The sequence below is a fragment of the Penicillium odoratum genome (genome assembly GCF_028828045.1).
Source record: "Penicillium odoratum strain IBT 22623 chromosome Unknown utg000003l_segment0_segment0, whole genome shotgun sequence".
NCBI classification, from domain to species: domain Eukaryota; kingdom Fungi; phylum Ascomycota; class Eurotiomycetes; order Eurotiales; family Aspergillaceae; genus Penicillium; species Penicillium odoratum.
The window spans coordinates 1511680-1539592 of NW_026643145.1; the positions used below are offsets into that span (position 1 = coordinate 1511680).

The 27913-nt window shown below is 49.0% G+C and overlaps 12 protein-coding genes across 12 annotated transcripts; 4 read left to right on the forward strand and 8 right to left on the reverse strand.

Moving 5' to 3' along the window:
- Positions 1-188: 188 nt before the first annotated feature.
- Positions 189-1305, reverse strand: N7520_003802 (RING finger domain protein; the record flags this gene model as incomplete). The annotated part of the gene is made up of 2 exons (XM_057137737.1): positions 189-1057; positions 1107-1305. 2 exons carry the CDS (start codon positions 1303-1305, stop codon positions 189-191), a joined length of 1068 nt encoding a protein of 355 aa, XP_056998202.1.
- Positions 1306-1531: 226 nt separating this feature from the next.
- On the forward strand, positions 1532-3462 carry N7520_003803 (rRNA 2'-O-methyltransferase fibrillarin-like protein; the record flags this gene model as incomplete). Its single annotated transcript, XM_057137738.1, has 5 exons — positions 1532-1682; positions 1737-1784; positions 1838-2019; positions 2085-2353; positions 2409-3462. 5 exons carry the CDS (start codon positions 1532-1534, stop codon positions 3460-3462), a joined length of 1704 nt encoding a protein of 567 aa, XP_056998203.1.
- A 271-nt stretch (positions 3463-3733) lies between these two features.
- On the reverse strand, positions 3734-5593 carry N7520_003804 (MFS transporter; the record flags this gene model as incomplete). Its single annotated transcript, XM_057137739.1, has 4 exons — positions 3734-4426; positions 4486-4982; positions 5034-5220; positions 5279-5593. 4 exons carry the CDS (start codon positions 5591-5593, stop codon positions 3734-3736), a joined length of 1692 nt encoding a protein of 563 aa, XP_056998204.1.
- A 754-nt stretch (positions 5594-6347) lies between these two features.
- Positions 6348-7941, reverse strand: N7520_003805 (histidine phosphatase family protein; the record flags this gene model as incomplete). Its single annotated transcript, XM_057137740.1, has 4 exons — positions 6348-6780; positions 6832-6933; positions 6986-7103; positions 7164-7941. 4 exons carry the CDS (start codon positions 7939-7941, stop codon positions 6348-6350), a joined length of 1431 nt encoding a protein of 476 aa, XP_056998205.1.
- A 1304-nt stretch (positions 7942-9245) lies between these two features.
- Positions 9246-10229, reverse strand: N7520_003806 (Fig1 domain-containing protein; the record flags this gene model as incomplete). Its single annotated transcript, XM_057137741.1, has 4 exons — positions 9246-9627; positions 9682-10009; positions 10072-10140; positions 10199-10229. 4 exons carry the CDS (start codon positions 10227-10229, stop codon positions 9246-9248), a joined length of 810 nt encoding a protein of 269 aa, XP_056998206.1.
- Positions 10230-11151: 922 nt separating this feature from the next.
- Positions 11152-13420, reverse strand: N7520_003807 (putative exonuclease; the record flags this gene model as incomplete). Its single annotated transcript, XM_057137742.1, has 3 exons — positions 11152-13153; positions 13203-13350; positions 13408-13420. The coding sequence occupies 3 exons, from the start codon at positions 13418-13420 to the stop codon at positions 11152-11154; spliced, it is 2163 nt and encodes a 720-aa protein (XP_056998207.1).
- Positions 13421-13743: 323 nt separating this feature from the next.
- Positions 13744-14384, forward strand: N7520_003808 (translation machinery-associated protein 16; the record flags this gene model as incomplete). The annotated part of the gene is made up of 3 exons (XM_057137743.1): positions 13744-13912; positions 13968-14052; positions 14102-14384. The coding sequence occupies 3 exons, from the start codon at positions 13744-13746 to the stop codon at positions 14382-14384; spliced, it is 537 nt and encodes a 178-aa protein (XP_056998208.1).
- A 371-nt stretch (positions 14385-14755) lies between these two features.
- N7520_003809 (MAM33 family protein) lies at positions 14756-15756 on the forward strand (the record flags this gene model as incomplete). The annotated part of the gene is made up of 3 exons (XM_057137744.1): positions 14756-14936; positions 15027-15207; positions 15270-15756. 3 exons carry the CDS (start codon positions 14756-14758, stop codon positions 15754-15756), a joined length of 849 nt encoding a protein of 282 aa, XP_056998209.1.
- Positions 15757-16341: 585 nt separating this feature from the next.
- On the reverse strand, positions 16342-17965 carry N7520_003810 (DNA primase subunit PRI1; the record flags this gene model as incomplete). Its single annotated transcript, XM_057137745.1, has 3 exons — positions 16342-17473; positions 17531-17728; positions 17781-17965. 3 exons carry the CDS (start codon positions 17963-17965, stop codon positions 16342-16344), a joined length of 1515 nt encoding a protein of 504 aa, XP_056998210.1.
- Positions 17966-19420: 1455 nt separating this feature from the next.
- cspA (putative cell surface protein) lies at positions 19421-20698 on the forward strand (the record flags this gene model as incomplete). Its single annotated transcript, XM_057137746.1, has 2 exons — positions 19421-19895; positions 19947-20698. 2 exons carry the CDS (start codon positions 19421-19423, stop codon positions 20696-20698), a joined length of 1227 nt encoding a protein of 408 aa, XP_056998211.1.
- A 2181-nt stretch (positions 20699-22879) lies between these two features.
- On the reverse strand, positions 22880-24090 carry N7520_003812 (NAD(P)-dependent alcohol dehydrogenase; the record flags this gene model as incomplete). Its single annotated transcript, XM_057137747.1, has 3 exons — positions 22880-23170; positions 23227-23835; positions 23917-24090. 3 exons carry the CDS (start codon positions 24088-24090, stop codon positions 22880-22882), a joined length of 1074 nt encoding a protein of 357 aa, XP_056998212.1.
- A 796-nt stretch (positions 24091-24886) lies between these two features.
- N7520_003813 (putative AP-1 adaptor complex subunit beta) lies at positions 24887-27422 on the reverse strand (the record flags this gene model as incomplete). Its single annotated transcript, XM_057137748.1, has 6 exons — positions 24887-25328; positions 25379-26309; positions 26357-26994; positions 27051-27182; positions 27253-27273; positions 27346-27422. 6 exons carry the CDS (start codon positions 27420-27422, stop codon positions 24887-24889), a joined length of 2241 nt encoding a protein of 746 aa, XP_056998213.1.
- Between the last annotated feature and the right edge of the window lie 491 nt (positions 27423-27913).

Genomic DNA, 27913 nt, shown 5'->3' on the forward strand with positions numbered 1-27913 from the left:
CATTGTTAATGACATTACGACTGCATCATTATAAGCGTATAAAAGCGTATAAATATATTCAAAAAATCAGTCCCGGCATCGCTTCGCTTCCTTCTTTTGAAAAAGTGTAACCCAAGCTCAAAAAGGTTTCGCGATTCAAGTTAACGCCAATGATCTAGTTCTATAGTTCAGTCGAGATGTAAGCTGCTTTAATCTGGGATGTATCGATCAAGATGTCGCGGTCTAGAGCGACGATCGTATGGCCGAGACCGATGTTCCCCTCTAGGCGTTGTAGCCGATTCAGTCGGTCTGGTGATCCGATCAAACAAACTCCGATCAGTATCCAGAGCCGGGGACGCGCTTCGGTCACGAGCCGGACGATCCCGACGAGGCCCCCGCTCATCACAGTTATTAGAGCTTTGTCTCGAACTCGGATACTGCACGTGGCGATCCCAGTCTTCCAGAGATACATAAGGACTTCTCAACCACGCTAGCAGCTCATGTAGGAACAAACGAGCATGATCCCGCCCGATAAAGTCTCGCAGCAGCTCCTCCGCCTGACCTGCGCTACCCTTGATATCAACAGTGCGCAGAATCGCAATGACGTACTCAAGTAAGAACTCGGCATTATTGGCCCTTCGCTCTTCTAGTCGCTGAGTCCCAGGGCGAGGTACTCGACTTCGGCTAGGTTCATTCTCATCCGCCTCCGGGTTCAAAAAGGTAAAGACTTGTAGCTCTCGGCGGATCCACTTCCTTGCGCGTGATACTAGCGACTCGTCCCGGTTAAAATGTTCTGGTGTCACCTCGCTATATTGGGATAGTCGATTTGATCCAACGCGGAGGGAGTATAGCTGGTTGCGATATATGGTGCGCCGCACAGCGAGGGGATCTTGGGAGGATATTTGTTGGTTCTGGTGTGTTCTTTGATGTCGTGGTCTTGGTCTTGCACTTCGAAGCGCACCATGAGCTGGGCCAAAGCTTCGGGCTGGTTTTGCTATTCGATCGTGGGGCACATTGTATGTTTTCGGACCTTGAGGGGCTTTGAGGTCATACTGGACCTCGGTGAGTTGAGTCTTACCTGCATCCCGATCAGTCACATATCAGTAGCAATCAGCGAGAATGCGTACATAGAGGACAATTCGGCTGTTGCTCCAGCCAGCTGACCAGGCATAGGAAGTCAAAGTTGGTATGGTTGCATGGTTTTGCGATGCTGGGTTCGGTGATGGATTCTAGACAGATCACACAAGGGTCACCCTCATTTTCCTCATTCCCAACCTCCTGGAGGGTCTTCTGGAGGATCTCTTGCTGCACGTCTCCATCTGCCATGAAGGTTTACATCTTGACTTGGTGGTAAATGATAGGGAAGTGCTTATCGCTATACCGCCTGGCAGAAAAATAACCTCACAAACCAAAGTGCAATTTCCCTTCAAGATACGTCACTTTAAGATTGACAAAACGCGATAATTGCGATCGTACCTGCCGCGTGAATCACGCTGGCCTGTTAAATGCACTAATCGAGTCAGATATTTCATCCTTGCTTTAATCGCTTGAAATGCGTTCTGCCAAAGCTGTTGTGTCTGAGAACTTCGCGCGATACGGCAAAGCGGGCGCCAGCATGTCGCATGGTAATTCTGGGTCGCCATCCCAACAGCACACTTTGACATCACTCAAGCGATGGTCGGTCGCAAACACAGAGCTGCCTGGTTCGAGATGCCTCTCCCTGATGTAACAAATATGCTAACCATCTTTCCGCATAGCTGTTTCGCAAATTAAAGCAATTCACGTGTATGATTTCGATAACACTTGTGAGTGGCTTTCCCCGTTTCCAGGCGACCTGACCTGACCCTTGATACTCTAGTGTTCCTCAGTCCATTGCCAAATCCACAATTATGGCACGGGAGTAGCATCGGCCATCTACAATCCGAAACTCATTTCGTCAATGGTGGGTGGTGGCATGATCCAAACATCCTCTCCGCCACGGGAAAGGGGCTGGAAGAGGAGGAACCACGAGGATGGAAGGGTTGGTGGAATGAGAGCATCGTGAGGCTACCGAATGAGGCTACCGACCCGCCCCACAATAAACACGTCTTGCTAACCCACCCTAGCTTCAACTTGTGAAACTGAGCATGCAACAGAAGGATGCGGTGACCGTGCTTCTTACTGGTCGAGGCGAAGCAAGATTTGCAGAACTCATAAAACGAATGGTGACAAGTCAGGATATGAACTTTGATTTGATCGGCCTGAAGCCTGAAGTTGGCCCCAATGGGAAGCGTTTTGTGTCCACTGCTGCGTTCAAGCACGCCTTTCTTGAGGACCTTATTCTCACCTACAATCAAGCGGATGATATTCGGGTGTACGAGGACCGCGTCAAACAGTAAGTCTTGGCTGGTTTCATCAGAATGGACTTGCCTATATTGATTTCTTTCTAGTGTGTCCGGGTTCCGTGAACACTTTGAGGAGTTGAACATGAAGTTGCAAGCTGGGCTATTCGGTTCACGAAAGCCCATAAATGCCGAGGTCATCCATGTATGCGAGGTAGCCACCTTGCTTGACCCAGTAACCGAAGCTGCCGAAGTGCAGCGCATGATCAATTCGCACAACCTTGCTCTCCGCAACCCATCTTTAGGAAGACACAAGTCGTCTCGACGCTGCATGCACATTAGACGCACAATCATCTACACTGGGTATCTGATTTCTGAAGAAGACTCCAAGCGCATGGTTGATGAAATTTTGAGCTCGCTTCTTCCTAACGGGCTTGCTGAGTCAAATGACATTAAGTACCTGGCTAACAATATCCTAATCTTCCCTCGTCATGCCCCACACACCCTTTTGGAGAAAGTCGGTGGCCTCGGGAAGAAAGTAAGCTGGCAAATTACTGGAACAGCAGTTCTCGAGAATCGGGTTTTCGCGGCCCGTGTCGCACCAATCCCGTCCAATGAACAGATTCACTCAGAGAACCCAGTCCCACTGATTGTCCTGGCTGTTCGTAAAGGTGCTCGCCCCATCGACGCATCGAGAATCACGAGCTGGCAGCCTGTTCCATCAAGCAAAGCGCTGAAATTTGACACGGTGGTGGGAGAAAAAGCCATACTTCGCATTGAAGATGAAGAGACATCAGGGGCTCCAACCGGGCCCAAAAGTCTAAAGCGACGCTTTCAACAGTATGACGATCAACAGCCCAGCACGGACGGAAACTACGAGACATCCTCACAAGGTTTTCATCCTTACCACCGGCCAACTGGGGATAATCGGAGTCAGTACGATGACAGTGCCTCTCGCCGGGGATTTTACCGTGGCCGAGGCCGTGGTAACGGACGTGGTCGAGGCCATGCTACGCGCGGTGGTCGGGGTCGTGGCCGTGGCCGTGGCGAGGGCGGCTCAAACTTATACTATAAGTCACTGGATGATTACAGCAATGGTTACACCGGATCATATGATAACACGGGAGGCAACAACAGCAACGGATATCCAATGGACTACTGAGGAATAATTATTGATGACGTGGTATGCCAGTGTTATCTTTCTTCTAGCCATGCATCTGGGAGGCGCATATCGGAGTATCCAAGCGTCGGTATGAGATGATTATTGTCTTATTGTCTTACTTGTTACATTATTACGTCCCTATCCACGGATGTTTTCTATCCTTCTACATGTATTATTCTCGAGATAGACAAAGCCGCACAATCAAAGGATAATCCGGACTTCCAAATAAGACAAAGCTTTTGTATTCGTGTCTAGGGTATCTCATTCCGCATTAAATATCATGCCGAGCGTATTTACTCGCCATCCGAATTCTCTTCCCCCTGAAAAACAGAATAAAGGGAAACGGCACAAACACAAGAGTCAAGCAGCCCAACAAAGTACAGGCCCATCCAACCCCCAAATTGTGAAACATGGCTGACGCAAAGAGCGGAAATCCAGCCCCAAAAGAAGAGCGCAAGAAATCATTGCTCGCAAGCACACTGGCCGCATACCGGGGATAAGCATGTGCAAGATAACAGAATATGCAGTTAAAGATCAAACATCCTCCAAGAGCAAAAAACATCGAGGCGATAATCGGCACAATCCAATGCACACTAGCAAAGTTGCCTGTCCAGCCGAACCAGAATAGTGAGATCGGAAGCGCGAACGCCCCAAGGCATGCTGGCGGCATCTGCCATTCCGGTGCAATGTTGCCATCTGCATCAAAATACTTTGACTGGTACTTGTATTTCCAGTAGAAGTAGCCTGGGATAGCGATGCAGATTGTTCCCACTAGAATGCCCATGAAGGCGAGGCCACCTTCGCCAGGATTAAAGCCGCGGAGTTCTTCAAAGACGATTGGAAAAGCTTCGAACCAGATGTAGAGAATACCGTAGATGAGAGAGATATAGAGATTCAGAAGTAGGACGATGGGTTCGAGGAAACAGAGTTGGAATGGCCTAATTAAGGCTTCGAATAGGAGATCCTGCGGATTGTTAGTTCTCAAAGCTTTCAGATAGGAGATCATGGTGTCCTTATACATACCACTGGCTTGATCCCTTTACTCTCGATCTCCGACTCTGACAAGTATTGCGAATTTCCTGTAATCCGACGCACGCGCCGAGCACGCCGAGCAAGAATATTCGGCGCAAATGTCTCCGGCAGCCCGAAAAACAAAAGGACAAATGCAAAGCCCGATACCCACATTAGCTGCCAAATAGTCCACGTCCATCCCTTTGCAGAGTAGGCAAAGCCACCGAGCATTGGGCCCAATACCGGAGCCGAGATTGCAAACATCCCCCATATCCCAATCATGTAGTCGCGAATCTTGGGACTCCAGATATCGCCCATGGACGCTGCACCGGTCGCTAGTGCAGGAGAACCAATGAAGCCGGTGAGAAATCGGAATGCTAGAAGCATACCGAAGTTTTTGGCGTAGATGACGCCAAAATTGAAGAACACGAATACAAATAGTGTTAGGACGTATGTCGGACTGCGGCCGATTTTGGGGATCTCGGATAATGGAGACCAGATCATGGGGCCTGCAGGATGTTAGCTTGACATTGAAGGAATCAAGAATGGATTTGACGAACCAATTCCATAGCCAATGACAAAAAGTGTTAGGCCCAGTAGACCTGCAACACTGCTCACGCCGAATTGCTCTTCGATACCAGGGATACCCGGAGTATAAATTGCAGAGCCAATGTAGATGGAAAATGTTAAAAGCCAAATCAAGGTACTGACGAAGACCTTCTTTTTGATACTCCAATTTTGAGGATTCTAGCAAACTAGTCAGCGATCTATTTCTTATTCAGGGCGATATTGATCTCCACCTTACTTCTGGGTCATCAGGTCCTCGCCAACTAACGAGTATTGACTGATTCGGACCCCCAATAGTCGCAGCAGAGGACATCCTTCTTGGCCGGGTTGAGCACTGAGACATGACGGTATATATACCGACAGCCTCCAGATCTTCGGCGTTCTCATTTTCAGTCTCTACCGTCGAGATATAGGATTCTCCTTCGTCTTTTGTTTCGGTCTTGAGATATTCGGTCCACACGGAGAGATCCTTTTCTTCTGGATACTGCATCCATTTGTACCGAGTAGCTAATCGAACCAGTTTGCCAAATGCAGTGTCGCGCAGAGTCTCCATGGTGGGAATGAGATATAGGTCCTGCGGCTGCGGGACTCGAGCAATAGCTTGGACGTTATGCTCAACACGACTATTGCTCGATGAAAAAGGAACAGATGCAAGGTTTAATGATTAAATTCTGAATTGCCATGGGAATGGCTTTTACTTTATAGATCCGAGAATCTCATAGTGAATGACATAAGACTCTATATCCGTATGTCGATCCGTAAAGCCGTAACTCCGCCTCAGTTTTGTGGCAATAACTGGGTTGTGGACAGGATTCGGCCAGTTATAGATCCGTAAGTGTTGGTTTTTATTAAGTGGGATAATCACCCCTGTCTTCCTAGGTTCAAATATCTTGGAATGAAGCTCAAGTTCCGTCAGGAGAATGGTTATATGTGACGTCATGACATTAACAATTTTCGAAACTCAGATTCGGATATGAGAAACCTAAATGATTGAAAAGTTTAAAATTCACGTGATCAAAAAAGGCTGATTATTTTGAGATTTGAAGCATCGATTTATGAAAGGCTTGAAGGAGATTTGTATATTCCACATACTTTTAAAAGTCTGTATGTATGTGCGAAATTGATATTAATGTGTCGACGGCTGAACTAAAATGCAAATCTATGACTATCTCTGGATCTATTTATGTCCAAATTTTCATTGCTGGCCTTGGAAGCTCTATTAACCTATAAATTATTCATCATCCAACTCTATCTATTGACACAACCACCGATGCACAAACAGTATAAGATCCCAACTAAAATTTGGGTCAAACATCGATATCAGTAACGGCATATCCAATCGGACCGCTCTGGTAGTTATAATCGGTAGTAGTGTTGTAGTTCCAGAAAAAGTCCAAATACTGAGGATAGGACGACGGGGTCTTGCAAGTTTTATCGAACTTGGGAGCTTTGTCGACAATAGCAGAGAACTTGGCCAGTGGGCATGAGTAGCCAGGTCCGCTTTGGCACGAACTGTAGGGCACAACGGCCTCATTCAGGATTGCGCGGACGTAGACACCGGCCTTGCTGATAGTAGTGGCTTTGCATGTCATGCGCTCCAGGGTAAGATGACCACCCATGGGAACAATGTCGGCCACACGGTAGGGGCTGGGGAAGGGGATAGTGTTGTTGGGAAGATGGTGTTCAGGGACGTCGATTCCCAGGGCGGCAATAACGGGAGTAATGTCGGCATCGTGAGTACTGAGTTGCTGTTAGAGTAGGCTTCGAGGTATAACGAGGGGGTTCACTCACAAGCTCCAGAACATCTTGCCTTCTTTAGGACCGGATTGCATGAGGTGACGAGTGGCGTTGGCGTAGACTTGGCCTGCGGCAGTCTGATATTCGCTACCGGCTCTGTAGATATGTGATTAGTGATTGTTATTGAAAAAGTCAGGGGGAAACCTACCCGAAGCAATAGTAGTAGGCCAAATCCCAGATGTAGCCATAGGCGACCCATTCATCCATTTTGAATGCATCCGCCCATGGGGTAGCAGCCCGGACGTTGAGTTCAAAAGCAGCCATTTCTAGTGATAAAGATCAGCAATGTAGCCAGATGAACATAGGACAAAGAATAGGATTCGTACCCATCAACATGAGAACATCAGTCCCAGTGAGGTTGAGTCCGGAATTCTGAGAGTTAAAACGTGCAGCAGCAGCGTCCAATGGGGGCAATGTCGCGGAGAACCGATCCTCAGAGCAAGTATAGTAATCTTCAAGACCAGCCGTGCAAGACGGGGTCAGACTATCGGCTCCTTGGCTCGCGGCCTCGGGAATAATGTTAATCGCCGCACTGGTGGAGTAGTTGTATCCAAAGAAGCCTTGGCCAAAGTACCGAGCAGTCTCAATCACCCGCTCATAACCAGAGCTAAAGATAGGGACAACAGATTCGCCATTCCAAAGATGACCATAGCGCTGGCGATACTCACTACCCCGAGAAAAGGCATCAAGTAGACCCGCGTACGGTCCAGTGGTGGATTCCTGAGAGTACAAGCCCGCATCGTCGACGTAGTAGGTCCAATCGTTCATGAAAGCAAGATCTCCAGCATAAGTAGAAACGCTAGAGTTCATCTTGTCCAAAACTTTGACAAATTCTACTCCGAAACTCGCGTCGGGGTAGCGCTCACCATGGCGCATGAGCATATGGATCTGGTCGACTTCACAGCCCTCGGGAGTGTTTCTGTCCACGCCGTACGATGCACGATTAGAGTAGGGCGCGAAGCTGCCCATGTGCTTCAGCAGATTGTATCCATCGAGGAACGACTGGTCGAACTGCTTCTCTCCGAATTTGGGAAGCCCGCTCCAGCTAGCGGAGGCCAGAGAGGCCAGGGCCAACCCGGATGTCAACAAAGAAGGACTGAGCATTGTGAAGAGTGGCAATGGTGATCAAAAGACCATGTTCTACGGAGAAAAGGTGGGACTTTATAGTAAACCTCCATATCTACACTGCCAGGCACACGACAATTCACCTTAATCATACTTGCATAAACGGATACGAAAGTCAATTAGCCGACCTGTTGAACGTACGCCAGTCGATATGGATTTCCCGGAATAAAAATGTTGGAACTAAGCATTCAGAGCATGCACATGGCTGTGAAGCCAATTCTCATTGGCTGATGCTGAGCATGATAACGTGGGGTATTTCTTCCAGAATCAAGCCACTCTTAATGCCGAAACAGCCGAAGGAAGCCGAGTGAATGTATGTCGTGTGATGCTAGATACCTGTTGCAAGCTCGTCAAATCAACCAAGAGCGCATCGATAGAAATTGATGCAATTGATGTAAAATAAAAAGGTTACATGATAGTCATGAGCCAATTGGAGACGACGTCGGATGGATCAATCGCACGTGGGCTGGTGACTAATCTCGTCAACTAAACTAGTGGGTGCACGTGGGCATAACATTGGCCGAATCTCCAAAACTCACTATACCAAGTCGAGAATTTAATCCGACGAAATTAGGATTTGATATTTGAGAACATATAAGAATTCTGTATTCGTATTCGTGTTTGTTAATTTAACTAGCGACCAGATCAAGGAAAGGTTCAGTGAGTACGTACTCCATGAGATGAGCAAAGGACCGGCTAAATTTCCCAGAATTTGATTTCGGAATACGCACGAGGCCTATAGGGGTAAGGGTATTGATTGTTTATTGTTCAGTACAACTATCTAAATTTCAAGCATTGGGCTTTCAAGAATGTGAAAAGAAAGCTGAGAAACAAGCGTGTGCAAGATCCATGCTCTAGAAACAAGTTTTATACAAAAATGCCTGGAAATAAATCACAGGCAAACATAGAAACCAGAACGCCGATGCCGCCGTACAAAGATGTGAATTGATCATATGCAGGATGTATCGGCTGATAGATAACATGTCCATTCAACCCCTGGGGACCGAGTTTGTTCAGTCAGTCCCAAGGACGTGGAGAGAGGATCCCGATCCCCTAATATGTTCTCAAGTCCCAAATTGCTCAATTCCCAAGTCCCATGACCTTGCGTGAGGTCGTATTCCATTCCATAAGTGAGCCATTGCCGTGTGCTCGTAGATATTAATCATTTTCCATGCGTGTCGTGTCGGATATAACAGGTAGCGTGTAGTCGGATATCAAAATAAAGTGTAGCGTAAAACAAAAAAGCAAAAAGCAAGACAAAAAAAAGCACATGATCAACACGTTCACTCTTCTTCGTCGGTCAGTTTCCGGATCATGCTGATACTGAGGATCATGACGAGAAGACCGATCGTGACGACAACCATGAGAACGAAGCCGAACCAACCCAGCACCATGGCTGAGGTCCCGACACCACTCTTGACGCTGCCGTTGCCCATGTCTTGTGCAATGGTACTTGCTGCGACTGATGCTGTGTGCTGCCATAACACGGACACGAGGACGAATACGGAGGAGACGAATATGAGGGCGAGTGCAGCCTGGGAGACAGGACGCGATGGGAATGGCTTCACTTCGACGTCGGAGCCGGAGTCATCGCGCTCTTCATGCCAGCCGGGGAATGTGGCTAGCAAGATGAAACAGAAGAAGGCGAGAATAACAGCGACGATGCTGAGGGAAAGTTAGCTTGTGTTGGTTATGTTAGGAGAAAATAGATACACCTACAGTAGATATGGGAACACTACCGCGTCCTTGAAAGTTGAGGCAACCCAGATCAAGTTGAGTGGATCCTGGTCCACATTGACGATCTCCGCCAATGCGGTGGCGTTGGCGTTGCAGATGTATGAACCGTGATCGGGTTGAACGCAAATACCAAAGTATCCCACTCGAACCTCTAGCTCAGCATTGTGCACAATGTTTGCCATCGCCGTAGTGACTCCAGGATCAACTTGTGATAGCGCGAAATTAGGTTTGTAGCTCTCATAGTATAATGAGATCAAGAAGATATCAGGAATTGATGGAGACGAGGATGAACATCCGGCCAAAAGAAGTGCTGAAAATCGTTAGAAACATTCCAATGAGAGATTGGGTTCCGGTTGAGAAATGGGCACTAACATAATAAGATAATAGCAAGGGCAATGATAATCATCAACACATGGTGGTAGCCGATCATGGGAATGAATCCTATGTTAAAGTTAGTCTGGTCATGTTTAAAGCTATTGGGAAATATCGCGACACTTACGAGCCCATCCTGCGGCAAAGTTGATAGCCATGACAACTAATGGCCTAACTGGCGCACCTTTTTCACGTCAATCAACTCACTTCTCGAATCCCCGAGAAGGAGTGTTTGAAAGCGACTTCAAGATCAAAACTTGCTAGTCCGCCCTATTGCGACGGTAGAGTGGCTTTGTGGATCGAGTATCAGTCGTAGATCGATGACAAGATCGATTGGAATGCGGAGAAAGAATGTGAAGCCGATGTGCAAGGTGCGAGGAAAAGATCGGAAAAATTGGACTTGAAGTCAAGCTCGAGGAGTGCCAAAACAATCAAATTTTGGAACCGTCTGTTGATTTCGGATCGCACCTAGAAAAAGAAGACTCGAGTATGGTCAGAAACAGAGCTTCTTACACCCAGTGTTCACCACAAGGGAGTTGACAAAGTTGAAGAATTTGCAGAAGGAATGGAAGGGGGAATATGAAAGATCGTAGCTATGATTCAATCAGATTGAATGCCAAAAGTAGTGACTTTGGAGGCTGGGGATGGAGACGTGGTATGGGAATCTGGGAGGCTGGGCCAACCGTCTTTGTTTACCTTCCCGCTTCCAGGGAAACCAAGTTTGACCGCCTCACTTTCCGGGCGATTCTGCCTGATTGGGCCCTACTTGAGTGGCGCTATGTTCCTGTGCTAAGCTTATTTAAGGTTAGCGTGAATCATATCTAAGTTGAGGTCCCACTTACGGCGCCACTTGTCCCCAGCCTCCGCACTGAGATCTACACACTTCAAGGTAATGCTATGAAAAAAAAAAAATAATTATTTATTGAAAATGACATTTGCTCTAGCCAAGTAGGAACAAGGACTCCGTAAAAGATAATAAAACCATCCATAAAATGCACCCTACGTACGTGTTCGTCCAATACTCCATACAGAAGACTCCGTCTGAATATGCATAGAGACCCGAATTCGGATTTTGCATCATTATGCGGCAAATGAAAACCGCTTTAAATCCAACGTCGAGGTAGGTCCAAAGCTGGTGCCAATCTCTTCTTCCGAATCCTCACTATCTGGAACAATATAATCTTCACTGCCCTGGGGCGTATTGGCCCCGGAGATGACTGCCTCGTCCGTACGAGACTCGGAAGTCTCCACACGTCGAAATGAAGGTAGGAAGTTGATGCTACGCGAGCGATGTAAGGCTGATTGACCCATCCGCTGCAGCGGTGTAAGACGTTGACGCTGAGGGGTCTTACTCCGAGAAGCAACTGCAGGTGTCCGAGGGGACGAGAGGAGCCCATGGCTCTGAGTGGATTGGATCACTGGGATTCTGGTCATAGGGGAGCGTGGTGCAGGAGAGGTGGGTTTAGATCCAGATCTGAATGTGAATTTGGAAATAGTAGAGTTCTGTTGCCGGACATGGTATCCAAGAGCCTCGTTGAACTTATTGTCTTCAGGCAAAGACCCAGACTGTGCAGAAAGCTCCACTGGTGCGTTATCATCATCAATCTTATCGTCTGCCACAGCCTCGACCTGGATTTCGACACTCTTGGAAGGGGTCTCTTCATTAACACTCTGTTCTTGCGTGGGAGAGGGATCTGGGATCTGCGATAAGATATCCTCCGCTACTTCATCCGAAAACACATCAACCATCGACTGGCGGGGCTTTTTGGTTCGAGATACTTTTTGTCCAATGGGGCTCACTTCGGCAGCAAAGAACCGACTCTGCACGCTTGGACGAGGAAGTAAGTCATCCTCCACTTCAGAGCAAAGTCTCTGCCGCTTGGTCGGCTGCAGGTTCGATGCCCGTGCTGTTTGAGCCACAACTGTATTCCGTCCCACACTTCGAATCATTGGGCTGAGACCTTGGTCCGAGAATGCCCGAAGGGGGGTTGACCTGGTCGAGTTCGAGCGTAAGGGCGCCGAGTTGGCTTGCCAGGAGTTGTTCGCATTCCGATCCAACAGTCTTTGCTGACTCGGCGACGGGGTCAAACTGTTCGGATCCAACTCGGCAAGAGGCTTTCGCTTCGGAGTGAAGAACGAGTTGATAGGCTTGTTGGGCTTCAGCTCTGAAGACGACCCCAAAGTTTGACGGCGACTAATACCGAGTGGCACTTTACCTGCAGTCAAAGGTTTCAACTCAATAGCCTCCTTGGTTGTCGGATCTAGGTCCCCGGAAGCGACCCCAGCCGCAATTTCTGGGTCCACATCACCTCCGATAAAAGGCATTTCATCGAGATTCACGCCATCTTCGGGGGTTGTCAAAGGGATCAGCTTTTTAGCATTGGGACAGAAGACCCGTTGGTAGAGGAACGTATCCTCAGCCTGCTTGAAGTTGGTCAGGTAATCAGGTGGGACCTTGTACTGGCCCTCAAATTGCAGCATACGCAACGTTTTTTCCACTGTGCGGTGCTTGCGAATGCTGCGGTGTGCCGTCTTTAACCCCATTTTAGGGATATTAGCCAAATAGTCACACCCGCTAAGAATGCACATTTGACGAAAGTCTGCATCGGTCCATCCGACGAGGCTCACTTCTCGACAAGCAGTAAAGTCTGCTCGATTGATCTCAATACAGTCGCCATGCTGATCCAATTTTGACAACAGGCGTTTCGCACCAAATACCAGCAAATCTGAGTCTTCGGAAATGATTCCTTGTACAATTCCCTGCTGTTCGAGGTACACCATTTGGGGATCGGCCTCATATGGGGCGACCACGTACTGTACATTCATTTTCTTCAATTCTTCAATAAGTTGACGAGCCATGTACGGTGTTACGTCGACGGCTTTCTGGAACTCCTGGTAGGCCTCCGGTATCCTGCCTTTGCGTTGTAGTTCCAGTCCCAGGGCCTTGCTCTCTTGTCGCCGACGGTGTCGATCGGCTTCTGTGGCCGCTTTACTAGGGAGGTCGTCGCCATCGAATACTAGGTAGGGTGTCACTCCGAAGTACAGGAGCATACGGACTCGGTGAAGAACAAAATCGATGTGCCTGTGATTATCAGCATGAATGTGTAATGTACTCGTTGATGAATTCATACTTTCTTGTTGGCCTATCCAAGACCAGATCCACGGAACAAGCAACCGTACCACGGTGCAGCCATCCATAGGCGTCAATGGCCAAGGTCTGACCAGCGAACTTTTTGAGATGGCATGGCTTTTGAATGGATTTAAGGAGACCATGAAGTCCTATAAAAGGTCAAATTCGTTCGAGGCATCATTACCCCTTCGGTCCAGCAAATTTACCTTTGATACCCATTGCGGGAACCGGGGTCGAGGCTCAAGCGGGTCCTCGCGTTAAATGGATAAACAATAACATGCGGGTTCGAAGTTTTAAAGGCCCAACGCGAAGCAAATAATGTGCAGTGTGTAAGAAGGAAGGACCAGCAAAATCACCGGGTAAATAGCGCCATGGCTGGTGGAATGTTTGTTCTAGTTTGTTCTCCCTCTTGTCGCGCCGACGCGATGAAATGATTTAGGGAAGGCGGTGTTACACCGCGACCGCCTAATTCTGCACTTGCCAAAAAAAGAAAATTATCAAATCTAATCTCGTCGCTACGACGATAATCAACCCCATTAATCATGCCTCGCACACTTCAAAAAGTACACAAGCAAATCGCTAAGAAGCGCGGTGTCATCGACTCGCTTCATGAATTCAGCCGTGATGCGAGACGTTTACGCCGTGCGGGCTGTCGCGACGACCGATTGAACCGCCATACCTCAGCCGTTATGAAGGCCCGCCAACCTTACAGTGAGCATCTCATCGATATATCTGTTCATCAGTCGACTTACTAAAGACTTCTCAGTGGAGCGCATTGAATACTTCCATAACGTTGTTCAAAATCACGACGAGCCTTTGACCGACGAGGCATTGGTTGAGGTGGTCAACCAGTACGTGCGCATGTCATGAGACTCAAGATCAAGTTCTAACAATCAATAGGTGCATTAACCGAGATAGCGATGAGCTCGCACAGCTCCAGCAGGAAAGGCGTAAAGGCCGCCCACCAATTCGTCGCGAGGAAGCTTTGACACAACGGACGCAAGCCGAGGAAAAGGAATTCAAGACTGGATTCTGGATGCCGGATCTTAGCGACGAGGATGCGTTCTTGAAGTTGAAGCACTGGAATGGGGAATGGACTGCTCTCAGCTCGGCCAAGTTCATTCGGTTGGTGCTTGGTGGAGAGAAACAATCCTCCAGCTTCCCGCCCAAGGGCATGTCATGATTAATATCCATGACCGTAGATGATTCTTTTTCATTTCTTCACTGCTAAGTGGGGGTTGATTGGCGCAATGTGGGATATGCATCGACGTTTTCTCGTGAAAAGTACTGCCTGATACCAATTATGATATACATCAATTCGAATATTTAGATGAATGTGCAAACTAAAAGACATGATGAATATAAGCTCTTAAATTACATGATTGTTACGTTATTAATGAATTGCATGATTAATACCAGTTAGCTCTTCATCCAATGGAAACAGCGGCAGATCTGCGGAGCCAGAGAAGGCCCGGGCTTGGCAACATCATCGCAGCTTTCTTTTTCTTCTCCAGCTTTTCCTTCATCACAATTCCATCCATCCACACATTCACAATGCTTTCTCTCCGTGCTTTCTCTCGTTCCGTCCCGCGGTTCTCCCGCTCTATCGCCCGCACTTCGATGCGCCCGGCTGTCCTCCCCAAGCCGACTCTGCTCCAGCCATGGAAGCAGGTCTCTAAGCCCGCCTACGCTGCTTTCTCTACTACCAGTGTCTTCCGGGAACCCGCTGCTGAGGGTAAGTCGTATTGATGACCATTGATGGATGCTCATCCGATGTGATGATGTGGAGCTTGGAGCCAATGCTAATATTTGGATTTTTAAACAGGAGACATCGAGCTTCTTGCCAAGCTTGACGAGGAGGTGAAGCACGAAAAGGCTTCCGGCGCTGAGGACGCCAAGGAGCAGAAGGCCAGCATTGACTACACTCTCCAGGCTGGTGAGTGGCAGGTCAAGGATGTTGCCGGCGAGCAGGAGGTCGTCCTGAGCAAGAAGTTTGGCAACGAGACGTACGTCCATCACAGACCCATCGGAATTAGACATATAACTAACACTCGATACCTTTTAACAGTATCCGCGTTACTTTCACCGTTGCCGACATTAACAACCTCTCCGAAGACCCCATGGATGACCTGCACGACGACGCCCTTGGTGACGAGGCCGAATACCAGAACCAGCGCGAGGGCGAGGAGGATATCCTCCCCCCTACCTTCCCCGCCCGCCTTGACATCGCCATTGAGAAGGCCAACAACGGTGCCCTTTTGATCCAGGCTGTCATTCAGGACGGTGATCTGCAAATTGAGGAGATTTCTCACTTCAAGGATGCCGAGACCGCCAACGCCCAGTCCGCTGAGAAGGACTGGACTCGCCAGAGCCTTTACTCCGGTCCTCCCGCTGAGAACCTCGACCCTGAGCTCCTTTCTTTCTGGGGTCGTTACCTTGAGGAGCGTGGACTGAACGTTGAGTTCCAGAACATGGTTACCGACTACATTGCTTTCAAGGAGCAGAAGGAGTATGTTTCGTGGTTGGAGAACGTGCGCAAGTTCATCGCTGCGTAAGCGATGGCTTGAGTTCGAATTCCGAATCCCTACTCGGCCATGTGATGCTTTTCGTTTTCACAATTTTCATGTTTTCGTCTACGCGCTTGCGCTGTAATAACCCCTTGAACTGTTCCATGTCGGCATTACGCATGGTCAGACGTGTACCAATAACTACAAATTAAATATATGAACAAGTCTCCTCCTGATACTCATTGCCTGCAGTACTGAAGAATATTTAAAGTCATCTTGTTTGACCATCAAGAGACCTCCAAATCCAACCAGTCAGAGCTTATCTATGCTAGTACCTACTCCGTACACAATATACGGTCTAGCCTAAGGTGACTTCCCAGGTGGTTGTCTCCAGGTGGTCTTATCTGGACCGAGCTTACTTAATCAGGTAGTACGCAAGTAACAGATTGGAAAATTTGTTCATGGCAATTATGCTATAGAGAAAACAAAGTTTGGGGATCATGCAAAGCACCGAAAACGCCTAGAGGAAACCTGCTGACATTGAAGAACATTGGCAGGCCTACCTCGGAAATCACAGGGCATCAAAGTCGTAATTCACAAGAATGTAATTAGGCCGGTATGGCGATGTGATACTCAAAACTCCATCGGATCAGCCTTCACTGTTGGACCCTCTTCACGCTCCCGCTTGCCGGCGCGCTCTTCCTTGATCAGACTCGCAATAAATGAACGGAAGAAATCGATGTAGGGCTTCAGACTAGTCTTCTCATAGTCCTGCATTTTGCGAGCTCCTTTCATGTCAGAGCCATTGACGGCGCTGCCATCTGCATCAGGCATATCAGAGCCTTGTGTGCCAGGAGGATGTTTGGCATCGTATGCATCAATCTCACCAAGGAGACCCAGCACAGTAGGGACAGACAGGGGATCAAATTCTTCGGCCTTTTTCGGATCAATAGGAACACAAATTCGACCAGTGCCAGGGTGGATAACAAATGGACTCTTCAGCAAGTGAATCATCTTCTTGCTCACCTCGGCATCAAGACGTGGGTATGTATATTCCAGCACAATGTCCTGCTTGGCATCACGTAGAGTAGAAGTTTTCAATGTGCTGCTCTTTCCGGTCTTGGCCAATGCGTCAATGTCGGCCCATTTACTGGCACTAGGTCGATCGGGAGACGAGTTCCATTTCCTTCGCAGGGCATCGTTGAGTCCTTTATCCGGAAGCAGCTGAAGGAGCCTCTCCGCCTGCTCGGAGCTTGTAAAAGTGTCTTGGTCAATGAGCGTCGTCTGTGCAAAGTGGTTCTTGAGAATGTCCAGACTGCGAGTGATGTGCGGGTGCAAAGGTCGCTTCACGTTAACCTTCTTGCCACTTGAGGATCCTCCCTTCACAATCTCAAGGTATCCAGCAATTGCCCTTCGTCGATCATCTGACATGTTGCGGGCGCGCGGGTCGCAGACCCAGGCGTGGGCACCACGACGACCAGAGTACACCCAGAGAATATGTTCAAAACCGAAATCCTCGCGGAGAGCGGCATCAATTACCTTAATCGCCATAGTGACAAACGCCCAACATTTGTGACAGATACTAGCGCCTGAGCAGCATGTTCGGATATCATCGTAATCGGTCATGTCGATATCGAAAACCAGTTCTTTCGAGACTGGTTTCATCTGGCCTCCTCGGAGGGTCTTCCGGTCTCGAGGATTGGTGCTGTACACGGGTCCGATTTCGAATCGAGATGGGTTCATCTTCAGGATGTCCTTGCGGAAGCTGCGATTTGGGTTATTAGACTACTTGTCTCAACTGCTGCGGGGATCATGATCTCACAGGTCTGCAGTGGGGTATGATTGGTATCGAAGGTAGGCGTCATTTTGGAGGGTGAGGGCGAATTCACGATTGCCAAACTCCCGAGTAGGGACAATTCCATGGTTCAGCCATTGAAAAAGATAGCGGAATGGGAAGAGGCGCTGATAAAAAGCGAGCATGACTTCCGAGTCCACGCCCGATTGGAAGGGTACCGGCTCGCTATTCTATTTATTAGCAGAGAACAGGCGCGATTCAAATCTGGACAGCCTACGGTTCTGGTGCCGGAGCTGGAGAACTCTCCATCTTCACGTCCCGCGCGCTTGATGCAGGGAACTCATCGTCATCGTCGTCATCGAACATGTCTTCCAATTTGACTCCATTTGCCTCTGCCGGAGCATCAGGGAGGTTTTCATCATCATTTTGAGGTGGATCCATTGTGGATAGTGAGTGAGGCATGATGTTGGCAAACAATTGATACCATTGACATTTGAGATCTTGAACCCGAACAGGAAAGTCCGGACGCGCGACGCGTCGCGGAAGGCGCGCCCTAAGCCCTAGTCACGTGTTTTCTATCTCCCCCTAATCCGGCATATCTACTCTACATCACAAGTTACTAACTAGTACAGTCACTCACGCTCACGAGTGGCCCAGTCCAATCTAGCTGACTGGCAAGGAAAGGAACTGATTCCACCTTCCCCAACTGACGTTTGCAGCCACTTTTTTTACAGTGGTACTTGTTACTTAATGACAAACCTTGGATGACACCAAGACTACCTAAGTTGGCTAAACCTCGCAGTCATGAAGAGACGGTCTCATTAGCCAATATTGATGAGTAACAAGATGCTCCTTGCCACATATGCCTATACAGGAAAGTGGAAGCCTCGGGATATTGTCATAGGCTGGCCCTGCCCAATGGTGGAGACTGATTTCCGATCCGTCAAGCCAGGATCCCATTCTCATGGGCCAAGAGCTACTATGTCACATCAACTGTGGATTTTGGAAAAATTTGGTCTATTTTCCATGAAGAAGAAAGACATTTTTCCAAGGAACTGCGGGATATTCATCCACATTCCTGGTGGCCTCGGCTCCAACCAATCACAGGGAGCATCACCAGCTGCCAGGATCTACATTCCTTAGCTCTGAATGACAAAATTCTACTGGCCCTGGAGCCTTTCAGCCGTTTTGGATCTCCACGAACCTGTCAATTAGGCGTGCGCATGCCGGAAACAAGATTCTCATACATGATTGGTGAAGGACAGATCTCACCCATATTCGATCGTCCGCAGCATGTGTATCTCAGATGCACCGTTTCCGGCTTTAACACTTTCTAACTCCTCCAATTGCGCCATCAAACTTATATTTCTGTAATTTTCAACTGTCGAATCTTCTGACTACATGAAATTTCTGTACATCAACATTCAGCGTGAATTACTCTACTTGGTTCCAAATACTCTCAACTTCCTACAGACCCTAAGCTACTTACTATTCTCGCGGCTCGATATGGGCTCTGAGTACAGCCAAACCAACTCCGCATTTGGAGCTTAGGTGGAGACTCGACCGACTTCCAACTAAGATGGAACCACATCATGTCACGTTTGCATCTGAATCGACCACACCAAGGTACCATCACCCCACGATTTTTAGCCTATGACAATCAATCAGTGCCTTTGCCACCCACTGATTGTTGGCACAGCTCCCGCATTCAGCCAGAAACATACAGATGTGGATCAGGTCAACCTTTTCTCTCCTGAGCACAACCATGGCAGCCACCTCCACAATGGCTTGGGCGATGTTCCTCGAGTCGAGCATATAAACCCTTTCCTGTCTGCCTCGATTAACTTTCTTTCCCATCCTTCTTCATCTTCACTCGTTACATCTTTCCAAGCTTCCAAAAGTTTTCAACTTCTCGAAATGATTCAGTCCATTGCTCTTTTGGCCCTTGCCAGCCCGGCCTTTGCCGGCGTCATGCAGGTTCGCAGTGAGGGTTATATCGCCCCCGCCGCCCAGAACTCTGCTGCCGCTCAGAACTCTGCTGCCGCTGGTCACCACCAGGTTGAGGCCTGGGGTCACAGCTGGAGCCGTCCTGCTGAGGAGCACACCTGGACCCATCCTGCTGAGGAGCACACCTGGACTCACTCTTCTGAGGGACACAAGTGGACCACTCCCTGCACCACCAGCACCAGCACCACTCCCACCCATGAGAGCAAGACCAGCACTCCGTGCACCACTTCTACTACTCCTTCTACCACCCCGGTGACCAAGACTGAGTACAGCACCAGCCCGTGCACCACCTCCACCTCCGTGCCCGTCACCACCCAGAAGCCTCACACCCCTGTGATCCCTGGCACCACCAAGACGATCACCATTGTGACCACCACCTGCCCTGGTAAGCATTTTAAGTTGACATATCCATGAACATTCATTAACAAACTACAAGTCACTTCGTCGGTTGTCACCTCTGGCACCTCGACCTTCACGATCCCAATCACTGAGACCAGCACCATCACTCTTACCACCACCACTGTGTGCACCAAGTGTGAGGCCGTTGCCACCCCAGTCACCTTCGTCAACGCCACTATCCCCGCCACTGTCCCTGGCACTGTCCCTGGCACTGTCCCTGCCAGCTCTGTCGTTGAGGTGTCCACCACCCCTGTTGTTGTGGCCGGTTCCACGGTCCCTGCCACCGCTGCCGAGACCCATGCTACTTCCAGCGCCGTCGTTGTGCCCGCTGGCTCCGCCTCCGTTGTGCCCGCTGGCTCCGCCTCCGTTGTTCCCGCTGGCTCCGCCTCCGTTGTCCCCGCTGGCTCCGCCTCCGTTGTCCCTGCTGCGTCCGCCTCCGTTGTCCCTGCTGCGTCCGCCTCCGTAGTCCCTGCTGAGTCCGCCTCCGCTGTCCCTGCTGAGTCCGCCTCCGCTGTCCCTGCTGAGTCCGCCTCCGCTGTCCCTGCTGCGTCTGCCTCCGCTGTCCCTGCTGAGTCTGCCTCCGCTGCTCACGAGACCCCTGCTGAGTCTGCCTCCTCCACTCCTGAGACCCCCGCCGAGACCTCCGCCGTCTCCGTTCCCGCGTCGTCCGCCTCCGTCCCCTCGACTGAGTCGCCCAAGGCCAGCGGTGTCTTCACTGGTGCCGCTTCCAGCGTCAAGCCCGCTGCTGGTCTCCTGGCCGGTGTTGTCGGTCTCTTCGCTCTGCTGTAAATTCAGCTAAGAGTATGTGGGGATGAGTGGTTGTATCTGATTTCAGCTGCACTGCTCTCCCCAATGCCCATCTTCCTTGGTCCTTGGGTCTTCGTGGTGCGGACCTAAGTATCAAGAATTTGGGAGTTTTGATTTTTGCTTGCTTGGCTACAGTGCATCGATAGATGATCCGCTTGGTCTCCCCCAGACAGTATGGGGTGAAAAGAGTTGCTTGGTCATTTCGAGAAATTGTTCGTTTTTCACTATTCTGTCAGCTGATATAGTAATGGTAATAAATACATGGCTTTTGCTTGGAATCTTTCTTTTGTATTTCTAAATTTCTTGCTGCCTATTACTGAGGCATTTTTGTCTGAATATTTCAAATCAAGTTCTTTCAGGAATTGCTCTACCTTCTACCTGAATTACTCGTGTACATCTTGTCTTACTCTAACCCGATCAGGAACATACTTGTATACATGGAGAGTTACCTGACTAAGTCATGTTTCCAAACTATAGCCTACCCATGTAGCCTCAAGTGTACATACTCCAGCACCTGTACTATATGAGCATATCGAACGTATACAGATGTAAGAATGCGTTGCGAAACCGAAGACTTGAAAATTTTTAGTATTGTAGAGAGGCACTGTTTTCGGAGCCGTGGGTATGGTCCTGCATATGGTTTAGGGTGTTCGGGGGTACGTGGAGAAATTGCCATCTTCTACTTTCAAACATTAAGTGTAAATGAGCTTGTAAGTATTGGATCTTCAATCAAATATCACTGACGCTGGACCTCAGGCGTATTGATTTCCTCATAGTACTATTTACAAAATAGAAGCTAAATTATGTACGTTGGTAGGATCGAATCATCATGAATGTTTGATCAGATTGATAAAAGATCAGAACAATCATAGTCTAGCTAAGGACATGAAGGATCTTGATATACCATGGAGGGCATAGAGATCTTGAAGGGGTTTCATGAAGAATATCATATGGTAGTTAGATGAGATTGTCAAACTTGACAGACATGCAGATAGGCACAGCAGCAAGTCAGAGTTCCTAAACAAGTATCAACAAGATTATCAACAAATTTTCTTTTTCCTTGTTTCACCATCCCAGGTATTCCATTGAACGCCAAAATTGGCACAACCCCTTGTTTTGGCCGGTGCTTCTTCACCGCACGCCGTTGTTGAACCGTGGCTGAGGCTGTGTCCTCCTTGCCACAATAGGTGCTTCTTCACCGCAAATGCGCCTAGTGGGTTGTCCCTCCACACCACTTGAAACAAAAGAAAAGCTTGAAGTCGGAGACGACTTCGAAGCCCAAAGTGTTATCCTGACTCAGTCCTCAATGAATTTGTCCTGGCACAAAAGTGACGCCTGTTCAGAGAGGAGCATAAGCTAAACATCTTTGATGCCGGTGATGAGTTCGAAGATGCGTTCGCAGATGTTGGAAGCTTCAGGAGGGAAGAGTGGCTCTTCAGCAGACTCTATTGGTTTAGAAGCAAAATATGGGAGATCATCTGGCAGAAGGTTTGGCACAGTCTGAAAGGTCAGTGGGAGTCAGGGGAGATAATTATTGCAAACAAACCTTGGAACTCGTCGAGGTAAGTAAAAAGTGACCAAAGTTTGTTGGTCAAAGTGTGCGACCATTGTGTCAAGGAGGAAATTTGATAGAGATTGAGTTCAAAGATGTTTGGATTGATGGATGCATGGATGAATGAATAGAGGTTTGAAGTTTGAAGTTTGAAACTCGAAGTTGGATTCCAAGGATATGTAAGATGGAAGCTCTAAGTTTGAACTTAGAGGTAAGTTGGAAGAATGATGAGGAAGTAAGAAAGAAAGAGGGATTGGGAGGTGTGACAAGAAGTATTTATAGTAATGGGTGGGGTCACTGGGGTAAAGTGAATGAGCCTCAAGATCACGTCCTCCAGGATCACCACCTGCAGGATCGATCAATCACACGAGTGATGAAGATCACCTGCTTGTCTTCTTTCGTTTGATCCGTTTGACCTTGAGTCTTATTGATAGTTTGCTATTGATGATTTAAATTTGACCGTATAATATTTCACATCAGATAGACATATAGCTCAGGCCTTCAAGCGATCATTCAGTATCCATCCACAGGTAGATGAATGAATTCGTCATTTCTTTTCATGTTCTATATCTCACTCTATATACGTTCTATCCCAACCCTGAGCTTTCAAGTTACTCGTTGACAAGCACATAACGGTAGCGGGCAGATCCCGCCTCCATATCAACAATGGCCTTGTTGGCATCCTTCATTGGAATCTCCTGAATCCAAGGCTGAATTCCCTTCTCCGCAACCAACTGGAACATCTCCCGAATCTCACTTGGGCTACCAACCAACGAGCTCTCCAACTTCAGGCGACGCATCAAGTTACGCACAGGAGCGAAGAGACCCCCATCCTCAGGAAGACCAACCTGAACCATTGTACCACCAGTACGCAACAGACCCAGATAATCAGTCATAGGCATCTACAAAAGTCAGCAAGTTACCCTCACAAAAGACCACATCCCCACTTCAGACTCACCTTGGTCGAAGAAACAGTGCAAACAATCAAATCCAAAGATCTCGAATGCTTACTCGCCCACTCAGGCTCCTCATCAGTAGCAATGTAGAGATCCGCCCCCATCTTAATCGCATCCTCACTCTTCTCACTCTTTCTCGAAATAGCAACCACCCGATCAGCCCCCATAGCCTTCGCAAACAACACACCAAAGTGTCCCAAGCCACCCACTCCAATGATTCCAACCTTCTTCCCAGGTCCACACCCATTATGCTTCAACGGGCTGTACAGCGTAACACCACCGCAAAGCATAGGCGCCGCAGCAGCAGAAGGGATTGAATCAGGGATCTTGATGGCAAAGTGGGCAGGGACACGGTTGTACAGAGCATAGCCACCATACGACTTGCCACCATTGTAGTGGGTGCTGTTGTATGTGCTGACGAACTTCTTTGAGCAGTAATTCTCTTGTCCCGAAGCGCACTCTTCACAGTCGCCCTGACGGCCTTGGCAGGCGTCACTCTGAGCGCCGACACCGACGCGGTCTCCGAGCTTGATGTCCTTGACCTCTGAGCCTACGCGGACTACCTTGCCCACGAGCTCATGGCCCACGCAGCATGGGTACATGGCTGGCCGCTGTTTGGGGTTAGCAAGGTTGGTCCGAATTATATGGGGTGCGTGTGTGTCGAAACTAGAAACAGAAACAGAGAAACTCACCCATCCACTTCGCAGAGTGTGCATATCACTACCGCAGATACCACAGTGAGAAATTTTAATGTCCACATCGGTCTCTTCCCACTCTTTCGGCTCGAATTCCTGCCAGACCATGTTGCCCTGTGCGGAGCTGGGGTCAAGACCCATCCAGCCCTCGAACTTGTAATCGGTTGCCATTGTGAATGGTTGTTTTTGTCTTTGTAAGATTTGATATGTTTTTGTAGCTTTGTACGGAATAGTTCTCTCTTTTTTAACCCAGAAGACAGGATAAGGTTCCGAGGTTCCGTCTTTTATCTGTGTCCTGGCCGAGTTTTTCTGGGTCCGGACAGTTACGGGATTGGCTATGAGGCCCACATCTTCCGTCAGAGACAGTGGGACAATCGGATCTTATTGATGCATTGGTAAGCAGGTTGATTGTTCGGATATACTGCTTTTTGGGGAATTCTGATGTCATGGGATTGAGGTTGCCTTTCTTCCATCGCCAATGGGTGTTCCGGTGTCGAAATTGGTACAATTTAGTTCTGATTTTATAGGAATTCTCTTCATATAACATTTGAGTCATGCTACTTACAATGTCCTGCAATATGTGGTTCACGAGGTGGCTGGAGACAATAGCAGGGATTGGTTGCGGAGACCTAACCATGTGCAGCTATGCGGGTCAATGCTTGGTCTTAAGCTAGAAAGATCTAGAAGCTTTAATACTTCGAATGCTGACACATATAGCATATTTCTAACATATTCATATTCCTAACATATTCATATTCCGTACACTCACTTGAGCCGATTCTTCCATAGAGAGATGTACATGAGCCTTTTGAAATCCGGTACATGTAAGGTAGCAATGCGGAAAAAAAAATTAAACGTGCAAAGAAACCATTCTATCTCGTTCAGTTCAGATCCTCGCTTGCGAAACATGGATATAAAAAACAACCAGCCTCTACACTTGACTGGGAACGCTCTACCCTATAACAACCTAGAAGAGAGACATAATGTCCTCGTTAGTCTTCTTGGCCTGGTTGTCGTTCGCCGGGGAGGTTGTCCCAGACAGATCAAGGCCAGAGAACCCATTCATTAGATCGCCAGCAGGTCCGCTGCCATTGGCGCCCGATGAGGGCTGGGCTGATCCCGAATCACCAAACACTCCCAACAAGTCGTCCAGGTTGTTGCTAGCTGATGGACCGGGGGCCGGGGCTCCGACTGCGGGTGATTGCACCCGGACTGGGGTGCCGGCCAGACCCTCCAAGCCGGACAGGCCACCATCGTTATTTTGCGCAGATGCCGGGGCACCACCGTCGAAATCGATGTCCAGCAGGTTCTCGACGTTATTTTGCGCCTGCGCAGAAGGAGTAGTGCCACTGACGGCCGCCGCGGCAGCGGCTGCCAGTGGGTTCTCTCGAGCGTTCTGGAGTTGTTCCCTGAATAAAATATTAGTATGCTGAGAGCTTCAAGGTGGGGTTGTACGTACTCGATAGCGGCTCGCTGAACGGCATCGGCACCGAAGCGACCTTGGCCGACAAATTGCTCTGGGGGCTTGTGGTAGACGGATGATAGAGTAGAAAGCTCCTGGAGAAGCTGCTCGAGGAGGGCTGGCGGTAATGAGGAGATAGTTGTGACAATGGGGGGCTTTTCGGAAAGAACAATATTCTTGGTGGCGTTCTGATCACTGGTGTTGGACAGGAGACGCCAGTAAATGTAGGCTCTGTCACGAACGTCCGGGTTATCGTTCTCGGCTGTGGCTGCCTGAAGAACACGCTGTACCAGACCCTGGGCCTTCTCGGGCCGCTTGAGGAAAAGCTTGACTACTGCAGTAAGGATTTGTAGTTGAGTCTGAGAGAACTCTTCGTTGAATCCATCCACAAAGCCACCCAGAATATCGCCTGCATTGCTGATCTTCTCGGCATACTCACCGACAATCCAGATCAAGGCTGCTCGCGCATTAGGTTCGTCCAACTCGTCAATGCACTGACACAGTGTCGGGATGATGCCCTCATAACCAGGGTACTTTCGGAAGATATCCCTGATAACGACAATGGCCTCCTGGACGACGTAATTCACCTTCAAGTTGATTAAATCCAACAGCGTATTCACGCACTTCTCACTGGCGCTCTCAATCTTAATGGCAACCTGGCCAATCGCCTTGACGGCGCGCCGCACAAAGTCCATGTCGACCTCCATGGCGTATTCTTTCAATTCCGCCAAGAGCTGGTCGACATTGCGATCGTTTGCTATCCGCACCATAATCTCCAGCTTCTGGAATTTGACATACGGTGGGTCGTTGTATTTGCAGAAGAAAACGCGCAGCTCCTTGTTCAGGATATCCGGCTGCTTCTGCAGTAGAAGATCGATGTTTCTCAACGCCACATATTGCACCTCAGGTTGGGAAGATACCAATGTCACTGTAATTGTTAGCTTGCATCAGTTACGACTAATTGTAGGTGCATACCTAGAGGGGGGGCCATCTTCTTGAGGTATGTCTTTGCCAGCTCCGGGCCGACATACTTCATGTGCAGGAAGACAACCTTGACAGCCGCAAGAACCACACTGGCGTTCACATGCTGGAACTGAGGCGAAACACGCTCGCAAATGTGTTCCGACTCCTTTACGTCGGTCGCCCGGTACTCGGCCAGCGTCGAGAGAATGGTAACGCGACCCCATTCCGTGCATTCGTTCAATGCCATGAGCATCTTCCGTAGTGTGTTGGCTGTGACCTGGAGAGCTCCAAGTTCGGCGGCTGAGTGGTGGATTTCCGCAAGTGCGGTCACCGAATTGGCGACCACCATCGGGTTCGGGTCACCGATCATCTCCTGTAGCATCTCCAAAAATCCGTTCTCGAGGCACATGCTGGGATTCAGGTCGAACAACTTTGCGACACAGATTGCGGCGGTTTTGCGGACGTACGGCGATTCGTCTCGAAGGGTCTTGCGCAGCGGTTCCTCCATGTAGTCCACCATCTTATCCACCCGAATACAGCCCATGGTGCGAATGGCGAGGGCTCGAACTAGCGGGTTAGGATCCTCCGAGTCCTGGACGAATGTATTGACGGCGAGAATGCAAAGGTCGGGGTGTGATTTGGCGTAGTTCCTATGCAATTCCAGTGGTCAGTAAGGTTCCCCCTTAAGGTGCCCGGGAAAACGCACATGAGGTAAAGGTAGACCAGCTTCTTCTGCTCCAAATCGGCGGTTGCAATGTTTTTTAGAACATCGGGGAAGAGAGCTGATACGTCCTTGCCCAGAGTCATGGCCATGATAGTCTTCTGGATAGACTCTTTCCTGTGAAAGCGTTAGTCTTTCCACACCACCCCAGATTATTCACGATATCCTCGACGTCAAAATAACGTACCGCTCGTAAGCATACTGCGAGCTGTTCTAGCAGTCAGCATGGTGGATCATTCATAATGGCAAACAGCCACCTATGGTCGGAGGGGGTCCATACACAAGGCCAGCTCGCAATTCAAACGTCTCTCCTTTCCTAGGCGCCGCAAAGGCGCCGCGGATCTTGTTCATCGCCATAACGGTATAAGCTTCAGCTCCGGCTTTGTCGTGCTTCCGCTAAAGGATTCGGGGTGGTAGGGGGTTAGGGAGTCGAGTATTTGGGAGACTGCGGGGAATCGCGAGCTTCGGTCGCGCGACTTCGGGAGTTAGGAAAAGGCGATCGGAGATAGGACTTAAACCATTCCCCCCTCTCGAATAGACATTGAAAGAAAAGAGAGAATGGGGGTTGGAGGAATTTTGGAGTGACGAAAGGAAGAGGTGAGAGAGTTGGGCGATCAAAAGTTGTCCACAAATGGCGAATGGCGGGCTCTGGACCTTTCCCGTCCGCTTTACTCGTATACGTTTAAACTCTCACTTCTCCTTCTCCCAGCTTCCTGCACTTGCGCTTAAATGGTCAGTCTAGGACTTTCATATACAACATGTTCTAGGTCTTAACATCTTCTAGGCAAATCTTCCTAACTTAAGGCGTCTCTTTGTCGAAGCGCGCACGGAAGTGGAAGAGAATGAGT